This window comes from Asterias rubens, chromosome 2 (assembly GCF_902459465.1).
Source record: "Asterias rubens chromosome 2, eAstRub1.3, whole genome shotgun sequence".
NCBI lineage: Eukaryota > Metazoa > Echinodermata > Asteroidea > Forcipulatida > Asteriidae > Asterias > Asterias rubens.
Window position 1 is genome coordinate 17,179,827 of NC_047063.1, and position 21,158 is coordinate 17,200,984.

Here is a 21,158-nt window from a genome sequence, read left to right on the forward strand (position 1 = left end):
CCATACAGTAGCACTACCTCATGATCCAGTTGGAATATAAAAATGCAGCATGAAAACATTCGCTGAACTTCACAACTCTTAGCAAAGCTAAAGTTTTACAGCTGAAGTCGCCAACCAAATTCATAAAGCTGCTCAAAGGAGTATATACCGCTAAGCCAAACCCAGAAGTGACCCAGTCTTAAAGCCATTATATACTTTCGGAACATAAATAAAAAAATTAAAAAAAATCACAGATTTACAAATAACTTATAGGGTTGACAGAAGGCAATGGTAAAAGACTTCTCTTGAAATATTATTCCATGAAATGCTTTACTTGGCCTTGGCCTTGGTGCCCTTCAAAAGTTTCCCATTGACGTTAAGATTTTCCAATGAAAATGCTCTTTTCAACATGATCAAAGATGAAATTCCAGTCCCGAGATACCACCCATGCAGGTACCAACCGCATCTCTGGCCACAGCATTCGCGATTGAACACCAACCCTTCAGAAATGTCAATCTCAACTTCTCGAATTGGCATTATTTGATAAGCCAATAGAAGACGTATGTACCGGCTGCTACGTAGTGACTGGCGTAGTTCAGGTTGGACCATTTGCTCAAGGTGTGCCCCATACCATAACCCTAGAGGGAAAATGATAAACATTGATACTGATCAATACAAAAAAGCACTCACATATTACTGTACAATAAAAGTCACTGAAAAAAATGCGAGCATACAAATACTGCTGACTAAACAAATAAAATATTGTTGTCAAAATTGAATTAAACCAAGTCATTGCCCACTACTGATAACATATAAAACTTAATACATCAGATTTTGACGTGAAAGAAGTGCAAGTTATTTTTTATAAATTAACATAAAAAAAGGGCATGAAAACTGGTATTAATTGAGTCATTCATTGTGTGTATCTTTGTCCTTATTTTGTTGATCCTTACATGTTGAAATTACTTCAATCTTGTACTCACCTGTTCTTCAATTTCTGAATCCGAGTTGAACATGACACCAAGGTATGCCAGATGAAATATTGCCAGCAGACTGAATCCTAAATTGGTTAGAGCAACTAGAGGTGTGTTCTGAGACAAACAAATTTAACAAAAGACACTGAAATCAATCCACAAACATCGAGATGTATTTTGTTGCTGTAGAATCTAGTTACGCCCTTGATGCACAAACATGTCAAATTATACATCATATTCTTGAGAAAGGATTGTTTTTCCATGACGTTTTCACAATTTTTCCTTATCCCAGTAGGCCGAGAACTCTGTTCTTCAAGAGTTCTGTAAAAAAATGCCAATTCCAACTTTTTAATTTTTAGATCAGTGATCTCGCATTGAAAACTACATAGTGGCAATAGTTTGACCCTTCCATTTAAAAAGAAAAAAACAAACTCTGAAATTAATCCTTACACTTTTATGTGAATGCTGGCAGTCGGGTTTACACTTCCTGGCAAGAATACAAGCGTTGAATGTAATCGCTAACCTCTGACGAAGAACTGAAGAAAAAGGGAAATATATCACAAATTCTTTAAGCAACTGGATTTAGAGTTCTTCTTTCTAGAAAAATTGTTTGCTAACTTCTGACAAAGAACTAAAGACGAAGTAAAAAATAACTTAAGAATGACTAACTCACAACTATCAATTTTTCTTAGCAACTAGGATTAAGAGTTCTTGAGTAAACAATGCTGTTGAAAAACTTCCAGATCACCCCACCAGACCACACTCAAAACAACTGCTGGTGGGATCGAAGCTTACAGTAACGCCCTCTATCTGTGACTAATAAAGTGACTAATAAGGATTGGTCTTACAGCGGCTGAAAGTTCGCCATGAGTTTTGTGCTTGTGAATAAATCAAGCTTTTATGCTGTGGCAGAAATCAAATTTCTTTTTGATCATTGTCAATTTATGTAATAAGACAATGTTGAAGGCCCGGTCACACAGGCCTCGATAAAGAGAACGCAAAGGAGAACGTTAAAAATGCACGCCCTTGATTGGCGTGGGCGTATTCTGCGTGGAGCAATTCAACCAATAGAATGCTTTCTCTTTGCGATGTAATCGTTATTGTTTTCGTTATCGCTGCAGTGTGACTTTGCCTTAACTCACCATGCTCAATGTAAGAATACAATCCCAATGATAGGAGCACACTAGCTAACTGAAAATTCAGTCCCTGAAAAAAGGAAGACAAATAAAAAGCTCATCAAGGAGATATAAACCCAATTAAATATTAATTTATTCTGAATTTGAAACCAAGACTTCTCGAGAAAAGCACCAGTGTCATCACTTGGTGTATCTCAACATGTGCATAAAATAACAAATCTGTGACAACTTTTGCTCCATTGGTCATCGAAGTGCAAGAAAATAATGAAAGAAAAAAAACACCCTTGTTGCACAAATTTGTGTGCTTTCAGATGCCTGAGAAAAGCTTCAGGCCTGAAGTGTTTCTCAGATTAAAATAATTTAGTGAGAAATTTTTTTTTTTTTCAAATACTACGCTACCTCAAAGAGGTCATTTCTCACCACTTTTTTATACTATCAACAGCTCTGCATTGCTCGCTACCAAGTAATTTATTATGCTAATATTTTTGAGTAATTACCAAATTTGTCCACCGCCTTTTAGTAGAGTCAAGAAATGTTCATGAAGTAAAACTGAATTGAAATGAGTAGGAACCTTACATGCAGTAGGGAGCTAGCAGCGTAGGTCAGTAGCACTGCCGCAAAGTTACCAAATTTACGACTCGTCTTAAATACATCTGCTCAAAGAAAAAAGTGAAATCTGTTAGATGCTGGATTGGAGTGTTACGAATAAAACATCATTCTTAATTTCATTTCATCAATTGACTTTTTTGAAACACAAACTACATTGGTATATTATTTACTTTGCTGTGCAGATTTGTTTACTGGAGGGGTAGACTGTGGGATATATCTCATATAGGGTGTCTTGGCCGAGCGGATAAGAGCACCGAATTCAAGCTCTGGTGCTCCTGTTCAGCAGAGTGTGGGTTTGAATCCCAGTCGTGACACAAGGGTCCCTGAGCGAGACAATTAACTTTAATTGCATCTCTCCAGCCAGGGGTAAATGGGGACCTGTGAGGGCAGAGATGGTTCTTGTGATTGATTTAGCTGAGAAGCGCATAGTTAATGTTGCACAGGCTATATACTCCCAAGGGAGCTGAGATAGTTTAAGGAATGAATTAAGGCCCAGTGACCAGGGGTAATAATGTTGGAAGGGCTTTGAGATGCCCTTCGGGTGTAAAGGCGCTATATAAAAACCGATTATTGGTATAATTATAATGAGAAGAGTAGGGTGATAGGATTGAGTGCCAAATACTGCTGATAATGAAATAGTTATTTTCTTGGGCTCAATGGTTTCTCTAATATTATGGGTGTACCAATGTTGCAGTGTTTCTCTGGAGCTATGGTTTGAGCTTGTTCCCGATCTACGACGTGGTTTAGATCAGCGTTAAAAAAAGAAAATTGATAAACAAAACTAAACTGGCACTTGACTCACATGTTTTCAGCCACATGTGCATCGGTAGATTCCAATTGGTGACAACTTGAACCAGAGAGCGGGGTAACTCAATATGCCAGGGTCTTGCAACACTCAATTCCCTTAGGTTGAAAGAAACAGAACCAAAAACAATAAAACAAAGAGTACAACAGAGCACAATGAAGGTTGAAATCCCCAGAACTTTGGGGATTGTAAAGACAAATTGAAATTTCATTTGTTTCAAACAGCTTTTCAGTAGTTTATTTCTTTTGTTTTCCCGATGTTCCCTCTTCCTTCTGTTGATTTGTTTCTGTTTTCTTCTTTTCATGCGCTTTGAGCACCTTATTAGGTGGATGCATGCGCAATATAAATTTTCCTTATTATTATTATTATTATTATTATTATTATTTTCTTATTATTATTAAAATTGTGATGATATGATAAGTAGCTCTTTAGATATGAATTTCTCAAACTTTCAATAAACACTTTTCATAATGGCCAAAACTTTGTCTGGATCTTGTTTATAACTAGTCGTCATACTCACTCCATGCAAACTCTGAACAGTTACGACTTTTTTCAACAGTTTGTGCCTTTGAAGTCCAATATACTATGAGCTATATATAGGGCAGTTAGACTTTAGGTCTACTAAATCAGAGTTTGAACCGGAAGACATGGATAAATAAGGTCTCACTATGTGCAGTGTTTGTTCAGTGTTTAAAGGCCTTCCCAATTGTGTATAGATTGTAATGTGTGGTTCAGGAGTTATGATTCTTATTCAATACCTGATGAAGCGTCATGAGTCATAAAAACCGTGCGTCTACGTTATTTGAAGTTCAACTGTCTGATGAGTTTTCAATTTCAAATGAGTTTGAACCGAAGTCAAGGTTAATTAAGGTCTCACTATGTGCAATGTTTGTTCAGTGTTTAACTGCCTTCCCAATTGTGTGTAGATTGTAATGTGTGGTTCAGGATTTATGATTCTTATTCAATACCTGATGAAGCGTCATGAGTCATGAAAACCGTGCGTCTACATTATTTGAAGTTCAACTGTCTGATGAGTTTTCAATTCAATTTCAATCTTGACTTATACTGCAGAGAAGCTCGAACACCTTACTAAATAAAGACAGGGGCTGTGCGGTTGCTTTCTCACCAGTATTTATTCCCCCCTTCCTGTGGGGTGCGGAGACCAGATGATATTGCAGTACACTCAGACACGAAACTAACAAAGTAATGACTGAATCGGAATCCCATAGCATCTTTGTACGCATCGAGCCATCTGTTTAGAAACAATCATTCAAAATTGCATTATTATTGTTATCATTAATGGTTTATTAAATACTTGTGGCTAAAAGCTGAAATGTAGTCAATTACAAAAACAGTTACTTAAAAAATAAAATAAAAGCACCAGAAATTATGGTCTCTTACTCAAGGACACAAGTGTCGTGACCAGGATTCGAGCCCACACCCTAATTGTTCCCTTATATAACACAAAGGTCAATGAGAAAATATCACAATTTTATTGTTACTCACTTTTGGTCGGAGTCAATAAACAAAATTGAGGCAACACACGTTGATATCAAGAGACACAGTAGTGATTGGATGTACTTGAATAGCGATGTTAGAATCCATCGTATATCCTACATAGAAACATAGCAACCAGAATTTATAATAATAATAATAATAATGGCTTCTTATACCGCGCTCAGGTCCATCATGCAGTGACGCTCATGGCGCTCCACCATTATTACCCCTGGTCACTGGGCCTGAAATAATTCCTAAAAACCATCTCAGCTCCCTGGGGAATATACAGCCTTGTGCAACAAATGCGCTACTCGGTTAAATCAATCACAAGAACCATCTCTGCCCTCACAGGTACCTATTTACCCCTGGGTGGAGAGAAGCAATTATAGTGAAGTGTCTTGCTCAGGGACACAAGTGTCATGACTATAAGGATTCAAACCCACAGTCTGCTGAACAAAAACACCAGAGTTTGAATTCGGTGCTCTCATCCTCTCGGCCACAACACCCCAATGTATTTCATCCTCTGTCTTGTCTCCTATATTACACCATGGCAGTCATGATTACTGTATTTTTAACGTAAAAAAAAGAGCCCAACTATTTTTCCTTGTGGCCTGGGTTTGGTTTTGTTGAAGTGACTCAGAGGAAAAAATGGTAATAATAACTAGTTCTTATAATAGCGCATTTTACAACAACGTCTCAATGCCCTTTACATTTGTGCTTTGGTCATTCGAGCCTGTAGTCTTTCTCAGCTCCCTGGGGGGGAGTTTATGGCATCCAGGCTGCCTCTACCCTTGCAGTTACCCATGTTATGTTGTTACTCTATAGTCCAAAGAAATAGACCACTGTGGTCTATCACTTTAAAGGGTGAAGGCTTTCACAAATTTCAATGTCTGAATACCAAAGAGACTTGCACAATCCATTATGTGCACTATGATCTAGATGGAACACTAGCACCTTATAAATTGTAGTTGTTATATTGTGTCAAAGAGAGTGGACACTATTGGTAATTACTAAAAAAAATTATTAGCATAAAACCTTACTTGGTAACGAGTGAGGGGAGAGCTGTTGATAGTATTAAACATTGTGAGAAATGGCTCCCTCTGAAGTAACGTAGTTTTCCACGAATTTGACTTTGAAACCTCAGAATTAGATTTTGAGGTCTCAAAATCAAGCATCTGAAAGCACACAACTTTGTGCGTCAAGGGTGGGTTTTTTTTTCCATTATTATCTCGCAACTTCGACGACCAATTGAGTTCAAATTTTCACAGGTTTGTTATTTTATGCATATGTTGAGATACACCAAGTGAGAAGACTGGTCTTTGACAGTTACCAATAGTGTCCAGTGTCTTTAAGACAAGGGCATAGATGCTTGGAATATGCTACTCACAATATCACCAGGTTGAAGCAGACTGATATAACTAGAGTAGCTAATCCAGGGCCCGAATATAACAGTTCCGATGTTAAAGGTGTAGCCTAGGTACGCCATGAAATCTGGCAACTCGGAAACGACCCCTTGATCAAGGTCAAAGGCCAAGGAGATAATCTTCATCACCAAGATCATCTGCGCTCCTAGGAGGATCAAAACATATCAAATCTCATATCAGAAAAATAGTCCTTCAATGTTAAGGCTCTCCTTATAAAATCTTGGGTGAGATAGTATGAATACCAGAATAAAAGTGTCCTCGTGCATAGAGATGCTTAAATGCACGGTTAACTATTGGTAATTATTCAAAATAATTGCTAGCACAAAATTGTTACTAGGTAATGAGCAATGGAGAGCTGTTGATAGTATGAAACATTGTGAGAAACGGCTCCCTCTGATGTAAAATAGTTTTTGAGAAAGAGGTAATTTCTCACTCAAATATGAAAAGACTTTAGGCCTGAAGCCTTTTATAAGGCATCTGAAAGCAGACAAATTTGTGCAGCAAGGGTTTTTTTCTTTCATTAATCTCTTGCAACTTTGAATAAAAATTTTACAAATTTTTAATTGTATGCATATGTTGGGATATACCAAGTGAGGATACTGGTCTTTGACAATTACCAAAGGTGTCCAGTGCATTTAAGCAGAAAATATTGCTTAACAATTCTGCTATAAAAGCAATACTAAGCAGGATACAAGTCACAAAAAATCCTCTTCAGTCTTGGACCTTTTTTTGCAACTGTCTTTATTTGGGGAAAAAGTTAAAAGTAGTTTATGCTTACCTCTTATTCTATTCCATTCAACTGGATCTGCAATAGTCAACTCCCTGATGAAAAAAGAAGGTCCACAAATTTTAATATTTGAGCTCCTGTTCTAACATTCTTAATCAAGTTTTATTGGGGTACACATATCCAGAAAAATAGTTAATGGACTGACAATTTAACCTGAGCAGAGTCTTTTTCTAAGGCTAAACGTATTTGTTTTTTTTACAATTTCCATATATATTTGGTTTGTGGTAACACCATGGTGTGTGTCTACTTGCCAGGTAGAGTTTGTTCTAAGAGAACTGTCTTTCTTTATTCTACTATCGCCTGAGCAGATTTATCGGATGTTCGGGAGACTTCTCAGTTCTGAAAAGATCTTTCCTGCTTTTTAACTAATACCCGGGCGAAAGGAATAGAAAATTGGCGGGACTACTACTTTAGCTTATAGCTTCGTATAACTGCACTACCACAATATCCATACAAATAACTGTTCTTTGGGGAACGGTTGAGTCATAAAAATACAAATAAAATTGGTTATACAAATCCCAGATCACTGGTTGATTAGAACAAGTTTCTACTCATGGCACGCAAATTGCCATATCTTCTCATCTCTTCACTGTATCCGTTTTAAAGGCCTGTGCCCAATGTCATACAGCTACTTAAATGGAAAAATCGCTTAACAATTTTCTGCTTAGCAAAAAGGAGGATAGGCCTACCATTCATAAGTTGAACATAATGTGATATAGTATTGGGCTGGTAACCTTATTCTGGTGAGCTTAATTAGTTTGAGCTCAGCTACTCTTTGTGTTTAAAGCAGCACTATAAAATTGAGCCAGGTTTTGCAAGATAGCCTGCTATCTTTCTTTGTTGCACTCGTACTGTTGCCTTTTGGAACTCCCTATCTTTATCTTGCTTTCTAATATCTGATAAAAATCGCAGTTCAAGAGTTCAAGAAAAAATGTGAACAGATATCTTTTAGCTCCCCTTAACTTTTCCGTATTTTTTCTCTTCACCTTGAGTGACCATCTGGCCTTGTGTTGCTTGATATCGCATCACAGATAAAAGATCTAGCTCAAATTTAGTAGAGCTTTTAAAAGTAGAACAAATTCTGCAGGTCAAGTAAAATGCCTCATTGGACCGAGGATGCCCCATAAGAGTGAATGGGAACTAAGATCACAGATTTACATAAAACTTACACGGTCTAATGATGATGATAGTAGAAAACATCCATTAAAATATTTCTGCCTGAAACGTCGTAGGATTTGATGAGAAATTTGTTTAATCGATGTCATGCAAAATGTGTACCCGTTTTTCACTTTTTTTCCTTGTGACCCAGATCTTTTCTCGTGACCCAGATGGTCGATTGATTTCAAACTTCTACCGGTTTGTCAGTTTATGTAGGTGGATTACATTTAGTTCTTACACTGCCGTGAACTGTTTTGTTCACAAAAACCTTTTCTGCTATGAAGGGTCTATGTACTTTTTCCTAATATAAAACACAATGTCCACAGATTTACATTAAACTTACACAGTTTGAAGATAATGATAGTAGAAAGCTTCCCTTAAAACATTACTGAGGTGCTGTAGTTTTTGAGAAATGAGTAAAACAATGTCACAAAAATAATTTTTGTCGCAGTTTGAGCATCTAAAAACGTATTAACCAGTTATGGTATGTCTGGTTAATACGTTTTAACATGCTAAAAAAAAATTTGTGACTTATTTTCATCATTTCTCAAACACTACAGCACCTCAGTAAGTAATATTTGAAGGGAAGCTTTCTGCTATCATTATCTTCAAACCATTTGAGTTTAATGTAAATCTGTGGCCATTTTGAAAAAGTACCTGAATCTTTTAAAGACAACACTTACCAAGCAACCAGCAGAGACACAAAAACAACGGAGGTGAAAGGTCCTTTACTGGTTGCACCGAGTGTGTGCGCTACTTGTAGCAAGAAATAACCAAGAAGACTAAGAGCAACAATCTGGATGATCAGATTCTCAAAGAAGTAAGACAGGGCAGTCAGGCCGGCAGTCATGGACAGTAGATGGTAGATGGTTGCAGGTAAACCTGTCAATATTAGTAATAACAATAATGATTGTTTTTTATATCGCTTTATACACTTAAAGGACGTCTCAAGGCGCTTCAATTATTAGTGCCCCTGGTCACTAGGCCTTAAATCACTCCTTAAACCATCTCAGCTCCCTGGGGAGTAAACAGCCTGTACTGCCAAATAAGTAGCGCACTAAGCTAAATCAAACACAAGAACCGTCACTGTCTTCACAGATACCCATTTACTCCTCGGTGGAGAGAAGCAATTATAGTTAAGTGTCTTGCTCAGGGACACAAGTGTCACGACGGAGACTCCAACCCACACTCTGCTGAACAGAAACACCAGAGTTTGAGTTTGGCGCTCTTAACCGCTCGGCTACGACACCTTACAATGTCAGTAAACACACTCTTGCATTCAATTTCAGGAACATACACCTGCAATTAGTTCAAATTTAAAACCAGACAGGCCATGAACAAGGCCTACACATCTATTGGTTATTGGTGACAGAGGTCACATAGGCCTCAGTGTTGGCCTTGGTTCCCCTTCAAATGTTTCCCATAGACTTTGAGACTTTCCAGTGGAATCGCCCTTAGCAAAATGAAAATGGCCTTACCCTCTCAAATATAATAACAATGAATAGTGGCTTCTCATATGGCGCACATGTCCGTCACTCAGCGACGCTCCTAGGGCTGTAACATACAGTATTTCCTGCAAGATTTGGGACTACATTTGAATTATGAGACCTAATTCATACATAATGTTTTACAAGGTGTGTGCAACAACTTGCTGCCAATCGGACCAGGAACACCTAGCCAACCCCTTCTCTTCTCTGGCTTCTTTTACATGCGTTACATAACACATGGGACCAACGGCTTACTGTCCCATCCGAAGGACGAAGCAATGGCTAAGTGTCTTACTTAAGGACACAAGTGTCACGGCTTGGGATTCGAACCCACACTCTGCTGATCAGAAACACCAGAGTTTTAATTCTGTGCTCTTAACCGCTCGGCCACAACACTTCCACATATGAAAATCTACCAGTAGTTGTTACCTGTAAATGAAACGGTTCTCATTGTCAAACACACAAGCACCAAGGGCGTGATGATCTGAATTCCTTGAGTCAATGTTGGCAAGAAGCAGTTCTCAAGATGCCCTGCATATGAGAAGGGAGGCGGCTGTGAATCCCCAAAGTTGAAATCTCCTTCGTACTCATCTTGATACTGCTGCATCATCCGATATAAGACGTCCTCGGGAATATCCTCTAAACTCTCATATTGGAAGTCTTCATCCATCATAGCATCCATGTCCAACTGCTGCTTCTAGTATCGGGAAATTTGTGCAATTTTAGATTGTTAGTGGAACATCTGAAGAAAAAAAAATGATCTTGAACATGGCTGTAATTGTGATCCTCCTGATGTGGAGGATATCTCGACATAGTTGCGATAACGTAACCCTCCTCTCGACAACGAAGCCAGGGGGAGGAGGGTTACATTATCGCAACTAATCTCGACATGGCAGATGAATGCGAGATATTTGTTGGGATCCTCACAATAATTCATTAGCGTTTCATTAAATACCACACGTGACACTACCATTGGCGGATAATAAGTAAAAACAAGCTAACATTAACAATGAATCATTTCAGATCAATTCAAGGTTGTTGTTTTTTTATTTTTTAAGTTATGCAAGGGTGAAATATTACAATTGTTTTCAATTTTTTTTATTTTATAAATTTATAAATCATTGACAGCGCCACCATTTCCAAAACAATTCTTTTGGGGAGAACGTCAAGATTGTCCTCCATCATGTGTCCATTTAAACTACTTATAAAAATGAGCTTAAATGTTTTAGTCATATCTCCCAATACAAGTTATAACTTTATAAACACAACTGTTGCGGTGACGTTGCTCATTCATAAAACAATCTTGCGCTACAAAAAAACCTCAATATATATAGGGGGCCTATAATAAATAATTAATAAACCGAGAGTTTGGATCACTAATGGCATTTTGTCGTTACTGAGTATCCAACAAAATTGACTGAACTGTTCCTTTAAAATACTCGAAATTAATGTTTAAATTTAACAAGTTTACCAAAAGCTGAACTGGCAAATGGAGTTTGAAGAAGAGTCTTGCCTCGGATCGTTGATAATCTAAATAGGAAGTTCCACCAGTTGATATGCGTCGTACGGTTATGCACACATCACCACATCACACTACAACTGCATGGAACCTATACCACATCACATTACTCACACAGTTCCAGTTGGCGCACCAGTCTGGTAGCAAATTAGTCAGCTAGCCGCATTCGTCTAGACAGTGTGATTAACGACGAACAATGGGCCTGGGTGCAAGATCACTCACGCATCGTTTTCTCTGCAACATGAGGAACATGTGTGCGGCAGCACCGGTGTTTATTATAACTGTTTATAAAGAGCACACGTGGCTTTGTTGTTTTCATGTGTAATTTGAGTGGGTGGTGCCGCCCAGCAGAGGTATAAAACAACAGCGGTGGATGCAGATGTGCAACTGCAAGCAGCCTGTGTCCAACTCACCCGTGCTGGGAGAAATTTCTTCTTAAGTTTTGGTGAGTGCCAAGCAAGTCAGTTTTTTTTATTATGTAACCCAATGCAATTGCAATCATTAACAAAATTAGTGTCAAATACTCCTAGAACGATTTCAGTTTCGTCCGCTATCGGAACCGAAATAGTTCTTCTGTTCTTTTTTTAGCACTTCGGAGAAGTGCCAAAGTGCTCTTTGAGAATTTTAATTGAATGTCCCTGTAACCTGTTGAATTAGTTTTGAATGTTGCATGATTTTGTTTTGATTCTGCCCACACTGCCACGCAGTACAGTGTGGTTGTGGCGCTAGAGCAAGGACACTACCTCTGAGTTAAACTTCTGCCTGTCAAATATTAATTAATTGTGGACCAACTGCGGAATAAAACATGATCAGGTGTTGTTTTTTTTACATGTAGCTTTACAAAATACAAGTGATTTTCATCATCAACACGGGAAAATATGCCTAAATCTGACCGCCAATTTTTCATTTATGACCATTTGTTCTGACCAGATCGTAGACCCAGTAACTGGGTAGCTATTTTGGATAACTTTCCGTATGGCGCCACCACTTTTTCACTCATTTTTACAAAAATGGATATATCAATCAGGTAAATTAGATACTATATTATTTTATTTCGAATGAAAAAGTGGTGGCGCCATACGGAAACTTTTCCGCTATTTTTTATAAGCTAGCTAGTATGACCGATAATGTCAACACTTCGAAAAAAGGAATACAAACTTAACTTAAACTTAACTTAAACTTAACTTTAACTTAACTTAACTTTAAACTTAAAATAAATGCATAATTTTATAAAGCGCTTCAACACTGTTTCAAAGCGCTGTACAGCCAAGAAAAACATTAAAATACAGGATAAAAAATATGAGCAAAAATAAGCAATATGGTTTTAAAAATACACAACAGTTAAAAAGGTAGCAAAACATTTGTAAAGCAGTGCATTATAAACATTCATATTATAATACAGAATAAAATACAAAAAATAAGCGTCAGGCGTACCCACAGTAAATCAACCCACTATACTATACAGCGCCCCAGTTATGCTGGATCTTACCAGATCGTTATTCTTGTCTTGTTTTTAGTGCACAAACCACTGCAACTGTGCTAAATTTTAAACCATAAGACGTGCAGCATGCATGTACCCTATTTATTTATAGGCCCTTGTTGGGAGCAGAGCACAGACAATCACATAGTGTTTTTATGGGGGTTTTTTTCACAGGAAAATTGTAGCAACTGTGAAATGAACAAGGGTTTAGGTGATGGGGTCGAAAACCTCAAAAAGTTCTTGGGTTTCCCCAGCCTTTGAAATTGGCTCATGATTGCTAAAAAAGGGCTTTATACTAGTCTTGAAATCAAGTCGGTAATTGTTAAAGACACTGGACACTGGTAATTGTCAAAGACTAGTCTTCACATAGTGAATTTCACAACAGGCATAAAATATCAAACCTGTGAAAATTTGAGCTCAATGGGCCATCAAAGTTGCGAGATATTAATGAAAGAAAAAGATCACCCTTGTTGCACCATGATCACACGAATTTGTGTGCTTTCAGATGCTTGATTTCGAGACCTCAAATTCTAAATCTGAGGTCTCAAAATCAAATTCATGGAAAATAACTTCTTTCTCAAAAACTTTGACACTTCAGAGGGAGCTGTTTCTCACGATGTGTTATACTATCAACCTCTCCCCATTACTCGTACGGAAATAATTAATTTGAGTAATTACCAATAGTGTCAACTGCTTTTAAGCGGGGTGTAGCAACGGGAAGGCACACTCATCCTTGATTCCCAGTATGTTTGTGTGAGTCAGTGGCAAGTAACACGTGCTACCTACCTACGACCGTTGCATGTGTATAATCGCACTGTGACTGTTGCGTTATCTGTTGCAGAATGTGTGTTCATAACAATTAGGCAGCGCCATAACGTCATCAAGCCTAGGGCTCTCCCCTGGAATTTCATCTTTGAGAGGTCAATGCCATTTCCATTTTGAAAGGTGGGCTTCCATTGGAAAGTATTCAAGTCTATGGGGCATCAAGACCAGGGCAACAGAGTGGGGGGGGGGGTAGGCACTAGAAATTTGAGGATGATGGCAGTTGGAGTATTGGATTTGACCTTTACCAAACCTACTGCATTTTGTTACATGTGACAGGCTTGCTAAGGGTTTGAAAACACTGTGTCTTCTGATTCTATGTAGATGTTGGTGATTTGCACCACCAGTGAAGCAATTGCTCTATGCACCACCTCACTTGTTGAGCAGGGAGGGGTGCAGGATCAGCAAAGGTTTTTAAAAGCCTTAATGTTTGGTTTAAAAACTAAACTGTTCAGTAAACACATGATGCAATGTATACATAGTGGATTACTAGACTGGTCTGAATCTGAAATTCACATAGTCATTGTGGAGGATCCATGTATGCCTAAAACTGCTGCATAAGGCCAAATAAAAACCAGTTGATCGTCCCCTCCCTCATTCTTTTTTTGAGGCCGCATCCTTTTTTTAAACTATTTTTTTGAATTACATTTTTTTTTTAATGACACATTTTCTGTGTATTGTTCACTAAACTTACTATCTTTTAAGAACTTGTAAACATATTTAGTAAGTGCTGACTTTAAAATGAATAATTGGTAGCCAGTTTGAATGAAAATCCATGGCAGTCACATTTGAAAATTTAAAAAAAAATGATAAATAAAAAGGCCCTCATCTTTCTCTTTTTGGAAAATCCTGGACGATCAACTGGTGTTTTTTTTTTACTTTGCCTAACCAGTATGAACAAGTGTGTTGTGGTTGGATTTTATTTTAATTGGTCCTACCAAGGAGGAAAATTTCTTTGCATAGGCCTACATGCAATACACAAAATAATTACACTCAATTATAATAATACTACTGAAAATAAATTAGACCATGATAATGCAATGAATGATTTTGTGACGAATAAGACAATTCAAAAGGACATTATAAGGTGAGATGAGGTCACATATTATATATGATGTCCATCTTCAATGTAAACAAGTTATTTAATGAGTATTTCTATAGAAATTTGAAACTTTATAACAAAAAACACAAAAAAGGGTACCAGTTTGTATACCAAGAGTTAACAAAGAGTTAAGACTATAGTCTTATCTCGACTTCGAAAAAGTTTTTACTCCTAGAGTCCTGACTCTTTGTGAAATCGGTCCCAGGACACATTAGACATCAAATTTATTTATTTCTAAACAGAAAAGAAAATATTACTCACACCATGGAGGTATCACCATGCTCATACCATGCGCACATGCTTTTAAACAAAATACCACAATAATTGTGAACTAGAAAACAAATGAGTGGTATGAATTTTTTAGTAACCATCAAATTTCAATCAAAAATTGACAGATAAATGAGGGCACCTCTTCAGCCCATTTTTGTATTTATTTACTTAATTTATTTATTTTAACTCTTCGGACAAAACAAAACAAAACAAAACAATCAAACAAGCACAGGCCGTTCAGTTAGGGCAAAAGTTATAAAAACTGTCATCAAAAAAGATGTGCCCTCCCAGACCTAGCTCATATAAAGTACACATTTATATACTTTACATTAAACACTCTAAAATTGCAGTAACAATTTAAACAAAAGATGGCAAGTATGGAAACTTGAGGATGATTTAAATAATAAAACTTTCGAAGAAAACAACAAATTAATCAACTCAATATGTTCAGCATGTGAAACACTGTTTGAGTGGTTTTAGCATGGTTTCAGGTAGGGTCATACTAGATTCCTATGGGGGGGGGATGAAATACACCATAGCAAATCAAGGTACCGCACATGCAAGCCCCAAATGTTTTTTTAGACTATTTGATCCAACATCCGAGGTTTCATTGATCTGCCAGTACATAGAGTAGATTTCTGTCCTTACTCCCTGGTGAGTATTATCTGTGTCATTCAAATTTAACCATCACTTCATTCATGTCTTCCTGTCTACAACAGTAACGGATGTGCCCTAACAAGCTTCCTTTTAAAATAAACATATCTTTAATGGACATGTCTGTTGTATTAAAAATTCTAATCATTTACATTTAAAGCCCCTTGCACACGAGAGCAATTTAGAAAGGGTCCCTTGCTAAACTGTAGCATGGTTGTAAGATTTTACAAAATGCACCTGTTGTGAAACGACAATCATTAGTGTCCAGGGTCCCTTGTCAAATCTTGTCCAACATTGCTTCATTTTGTCAGAGGTCCGGGCCTATGACACAATCTTACGCTAGCGGAAGTTTTGACCAAGGACGTGGGCTACATCATCGTGTGAAAGGAACCCTTGTTTATTGACCGACGTCCTAGGTGAAGTTGCCCATGCAGCGCATGCTATTGTGGGTGCTATCTTGTCCAATCAAGGTGATCAGGATTACCGATGCTTCATATCACTCTCACGTCACACAAGGGTTGTTATTTTTTTTAATTTGCAGTGGGAAAGCTCACAAAATCAGTCACACATGGTGATAACAAACAAACAATCCACGCTCGTAAATTTTGTAGCGAGGGACCCTGGCTACATTTTGGCTGTGTCAAAAGGGCTAAAGAAGAAACTATAAATAAATAGTAAACTTGCGGGTACAAACCATGTGTAAATCTCTGAGGGTGAGTGTTGGCCGGTTGGGTCTCAACATTTCGAACAGTATACTCTGCTCTTCTTCATGGTTGCAGTCTGGATGCTGATACTTATCCTCGCCTCAGGCGCGGGTTATTATCGCATCCAGACTGCAACCCTGAAGACGAGCAGAGAATCTGTAAGAAACATCTAGACCCAACCGGCTCTTTTCAGAGCCAACACTTGCCCTCAGAGATTTACACATGGTTGTACACACAAGTTTACTATCTATTTATAGTTTCTTTTTATGTCTCCACACCATGCAAAGCTTCAAACAATACTCATTTACATTTAGTGTAAATGCTAAATCTGTATGGTAAAATTTTCTTTTGAATAATTCATTGTTTGTTCTTTGTCAGTGTATTGATTTGGTTACCTACATGCCAGGTCCAAAAACACACAGCTGTACAATTTAAAGTCTGCTTGTGATATGAAATATCTGGGGGGAAATTTGGCAAAGAAAAATGTGTTAAAGTTTTGATTGCTTACTACATTGTACTACCTGGGCGAAAGGTAGGAGATTGGCCAGGACATATATTATTCTTTATTCCAATGCAAATTTAACATCTATTAACGAATTTATTGTATAGCCTATTTGGTTTGCAGTAACACCATGTGTGTATTTACTTGCTGGGTAGAAATTGTTCTTTTGAGAACTTGTCTGGATTCTAGTACCTGCGGAGAAGATTTTTTCAGAATTCGGGAGACTTCTCTACCACTGCAGAGTAGATTTTTTTACTGACTTCGGGTGACTCCTCAATTCAGAAAAGAACTTTTCTTTTAACTACTATACCTGGGCTAAAGGTAGGAAATTTAAAAAACCTTATACTTCCGCTTTAGTGGATCGATGGGACCTCTCGTTCTTCACCACTACTGGGTGAGTTCTTAATTAAGAAATCTACTCCGCACTATGTATAGCACTAAGCGAGACAAGTTCTCCAAAAGAACATAATCTACTTGGCAAGTACACATGGTGATACCGCAAACCAAATATAGATTGATACCTCACCATGCAATGCCTCAAATCCCAAATGACTAATTGACTCTTTTTTTTTTTCTTTTTATATTTATTGTTATTCACTGCAACAAAAAACATGCAAATACAAAAAAAATCACAGAAAAAGCAACCAACAGAATTAAACTAAAATGCCAAAAGGGCAGTAAACAAGATAACTATGGACAGAAGACAAACAAAAAGGGACAACAAAAAGACCAAGGACTAGACAGAACCAACTAGACATCTAAACATCAGATAAACAATATAAACCAGGCAGAAAATTCTAATTAAAACATATTTACCCATTTTTTTTGTTACGGTCATCGAGTGATCAATTTCTTGTTGCTATGGCTTTTTCTGTTTTAAATGAAGAATAAACAAACTCTTTTAAAACGCAGTAATTGATAGAAGAGGCACTGCTTTACACTTATTGTTGAAAATGAACTTTTTCGCCAAAATAATAATAAAGGAGATAAGCTCTTTCCCTGGTAATAAACCAAAACAAATATCTCTACAGCTTGGAGTCACTGGATTATAAGATGTTGAATTAATCCAGATGATTATATTGTTTCAAAAAAGGTTTGACCTTACTGCAATCCCAAAAGAGGTGAAGCATCTTCTCACGCTCTTCGTTACAAAAGAAACAAATGTCAGAATTCTTCTTTTTAATTTTGCCAAGAAAGGTGTTTGTTGGAATGAGAAAATGAATGAATTTATATTGAAAATATTGCAATCAAAGCCCGGTTCATACTTCATGCGAATGCGAAGCAAATTTGACGTGAATTTGAGGTCACAACCCTCCTTTCACAGCGATATTCGCAAGAGCGTCGAGCATAGTTTAACTGCTGCGAAGTATTCGTTGCGAATTTGTGATGTCAACATACGCTTCGCATTCGCAGGAAGTATGAAGCGGGCTTTAGGGTCTTTAGTAGTCTTAAAAGGAACTTGGTGAACCTCATCCCATTGTGGGGAAAATTCAATCAAAGTGATCCATTTCCGTTTTTTTAGTAAGCTCTTGGGCTACTGTTTGGAAAATTAAGTTGTAAACAAATTTAGACGGCTTTTCTTGTTGCGAAGTTCATGAATCAATAATGATTATGACTCAATCTCATTTGTCAAGTCACAGCCAAACAGTTGTTTCCAAGCCCTAGGAAGTGCTTTAAAGCCATTATACACTTTCGGTAAAAAAAAAAATTAAAGTTCACAGATTTACAAATAATTTACAGGGTTTACAGAAGGTAATGGTGAAAGACTTATCTTGAAATATTATGCCATGAAATTATTACTTTTTGAGAAAACATTAAAACAATATAAATTCTCGATAGTGAGAATTACGGATTAATTTTAAACACATGTCATGACACGGCAAAACGTGGGGAAACAAGGGTGGGTTTTCCCGTTATTTTCTCCCGACTCCGATGACCGATTGAGCCTAAATTTTCACATGTTTGTTATTTTATGTGGTGGTACACAAAGTGTGGGCCTTGGACAACACTGTTTACCGAAAGTGTCCAATGGCTTTAAGTAGACCACAGTACTTGGCGAAAGTACATTTTATATTGCTATATTTCAATCCTGAAAGTTAGAATATTCCCATCCTTAGAACAAATGTCCATAAGTTTTAAGATCTCTTCATCCTTCCAAGAACGATAGAAAATACATTTGTTATTGATTTTGACATTAGAATTAAGCACGATAATTTCAGACAAAAAGTGCGTGGAATGGTTTGCTTGCAATTCCAACTAATTGACTTTTGTCTACTGTAGCGTAATCTGAGCAGTAGCTATGGCAGCCTACGAGGAGCCTCCAGACACGGATATTGTCCATCCTCGGAAACGACACAGTATTTGTATCAACCGTCCGTCCTTCAACGAGTTACAATTCCAAGAGATACATGAAGAGAGTACTAAGGAGAAAACGTCACTGGGGACAAAAATTTCAAGGTATTTGTGACAGGGAAAAAATTATAATTTTAAAATGCAATTTTTTGACATTTGATTTTCAGATTTCCATTTCGAGCACCATAAACGCTTTCTGAAATCTAACAAAAAAATAGATACTACCCATTCTTATTAAAGGAGTTGCTCCCCTGAAACTAGTTATAGTGCCTGTTCCCCCGTAAGGTACACTACATGAAGAACATAGCCCTGCTTGAAAATAAGCTTGGGCGATATTCGGATATTATCGAATATCGCATTACTAATTTGGAAACGATTTCGATATCGGATCAATTTGGTTTTAATCGAAATGTTGATATATCGCGATATATTGCAATATCGATTAAGTATCGCAATATCGCCATGTATTTCTTAGCTGAGACATCTTGCACCCCATAGGTTTGGAGTAAAACCAGAAGAATAGGTCATAAGAACACCTCTCTTATGCTATGACTGTCTCTTCTACAACTTTCACTGGGAGTTTGAAGATTGATGATGTCAAATTTAATTAATTACGATTATATCGAATATCGCGATATATTGTCGACGATATATCATGAATAAAATAAATCGATATCGCCCAAGCTTACTTGAAAACAGAAGCGTCCAATCTCATACATGTAGACCCCTCTAACAGCAACCTGGCCAAAATAGAGAAGCACAACTTTCTCTTTAAACTTCAATAGTCTTTTTAACAAAGTATTTTCAAATTCAGCTTACATCAGCAAAAAGGGTTTCAACATGTTACAAGTGAATGTTCATACTGATTTTTTAATTATCCACAACTTTGTGTAAAATAAATGACAGATAACTTACGTACATGTAAATCTTTCAGTCAGTTTTTTTTTGTTTTAACCTGAGGGTGATTTTTTAAAAAGAACTCTACTGTGTTGGTTTTGTTTGTTCAAAACTAAGTTATAATCTTGGTTACGTTTTTACTTTGTTTTAATCTTGGTTATAGGTTTTTTTCTACTGTCTATTATGAAGTTTGGCCTATGCACATTGGCAAATCAGTTGATTTTCTGTTTTTCTGTGTACTTTTTTCGCCAGAGCAACCATGGGCAGTTTCCTCATGTTTTATTAGTGGGTTGATTGTCTGATTATAATAAATGTCCAAAGAAAGTTCTCCTGCTAAATGTTCTACATTTTGTACAAGGCGCAGTAAAAACTAAAAACAAACAAAACAGAAGAAACAGAAGTAACAAATCTATGAATGACCTTTTCAGTGGCACTTTTATCCAAGTACTTGCAAATCTTACCAATAATCCTAATGTTGTATGATGGCAGACGGACGATGTTGTTGATCTGTTGATCTGTGTGTCATAGATGAATCAAAAATAACCCCTGAGTTCCGAGCTTGCAGCGAGGGAGCTAACTGAGCATCATTGATGCAAATGAACTTAGTATTTTTAACATGTACTTTAAAACAAAAACGCACAGACAAGTTTTGAGTCATGCACCCTACCTTTATTTTGATCAGGTTTGTCAGTCGGCAGCAGTGCACAAGTCAAAGCTTAAAGGGTTTCTTCCGTCGAGTCATTCCAATACTTGATTGGCTTCCAGCATATGACATTAAGCGTGACCTAATGGGGGACTGTGCGGCAGGACTTACAGTTGGAATCATGAGGTTACCCCAGGGTGAGTCATGACCTCGACCGTTAAAATTTACTTTTATTTTTAAATAATGCGTGTTATTTTAGGCCTACTGAAACTATGAACAAAGCCAAAGATGTAGCTTGAAAACAACTAGGAATAAATGAATCACTTGTAATTTTAAAGCAGTGGACACTATTGGTAA

The 21,158-nt window shown here is 37.2% G+C and overlaps 2 protein-coding genes across 6 annotated transcripts in view; one reads left to right on the top strand and one right to left on the bottom strand.

The window, feature by feature from the left end:
- Window positions 1-336: 336 nt before the first annotated feature.
- Window positions 337-20,877, bottom strand: LOC117302460 (protein-serine O-palmitoleoyltransferase porcupine-like). Of its 3 annotated transcripts, none has more exons than XM_033786432.1 (13): window positions 20,826-20,877; window positions 10,286-10,553; window positions 9,053-9,251; window positions 7,203-7,246; window positions 6,388-6,569; window positions 5,010-5,116; window positions 4,630-4,755; window positions 3,501-3,601; window positions 2,666-2,742; window positions 2,096-2,159; window positions 1,404-1,489; window positions 963-1,070; window positions 337-617 (listed from the first exon to the last, which is right to left on the bottom strand). In XM_033786432.1, exons 2-13 carry the CDS (start codon window positions 10,536-10,538, stop codon window positions 516-518), a joined length of 1,449 nt encoding a protein of 482 aa, XP_033642323.1. In that variant the 5' UTR covers window positions 10,539-10,553; window positions 20,826-20,877; the 3' UTR covers window positions 337-515. The 3 variants fall into 3 exon arrangements, with proteins under 3 accessions (XP_033642323.1, XP_033642316.1, XP_033642309.1); XM_033786425.1 differs by lacking the exon at window positions 20,826-20,877 and adding an exon at window positions 17,726-17,764; XM_033786418.1 differs by lacking the exon at window positions 20,826-20,877 and adding an exon at window positions 11,328-11,427.
- The window catches only part of LOC117302439 (sulfate transporter-like), a 60,973-nt gene continuing 51,379 nt past the window's right edge, over window positions 11,565-21,158 (top strand). For all 3 annotated transcript variants that reach the window (XM_033786390.1, XM_033786398.1, XM_033786408.1), the window contains exons 1-3: window positions 11,565-11,820; window positions 19,190-19,366; window positions 20,841-20,998. In XM_033786390.1, the coding sequence (XP_033642281.1) occupies window positions 19,209-19,366; window positions 20,841-20,998 (316 nt within the window). In that variant the 5' untranslated portion in view covers window positions 11,565-11,820; window positions 19,190-19,208. The remainder of the gene's footprint in view (window positions 11,821-19,189; window positions 19,367-20,840; window positions 20,999-21,158) is intronic.

Coding starts and splice junctions, on each gene's coding strand:
- LOC117302460 (XM_033786432.1), bottom strand. CDS start 10,538: ATGGATGCTATGATGGATGAAGACTTCCAATATGAGAGTTTAGAGGAT. Junction 5,117..6,387: donor TGCTTCAACCTGGTGATATT/GTGAGTAGCATA, acceptor GTTTCTATGTAG/GATATACGATGGATTCTAAC. Junction 3,602..4,629: donor GAAGGGGGGAATAAATACTG/GTGAGAAAGCAA, acceptor TTTCAACCTAAG/GGAATTGAGTGTTGCAAGAC.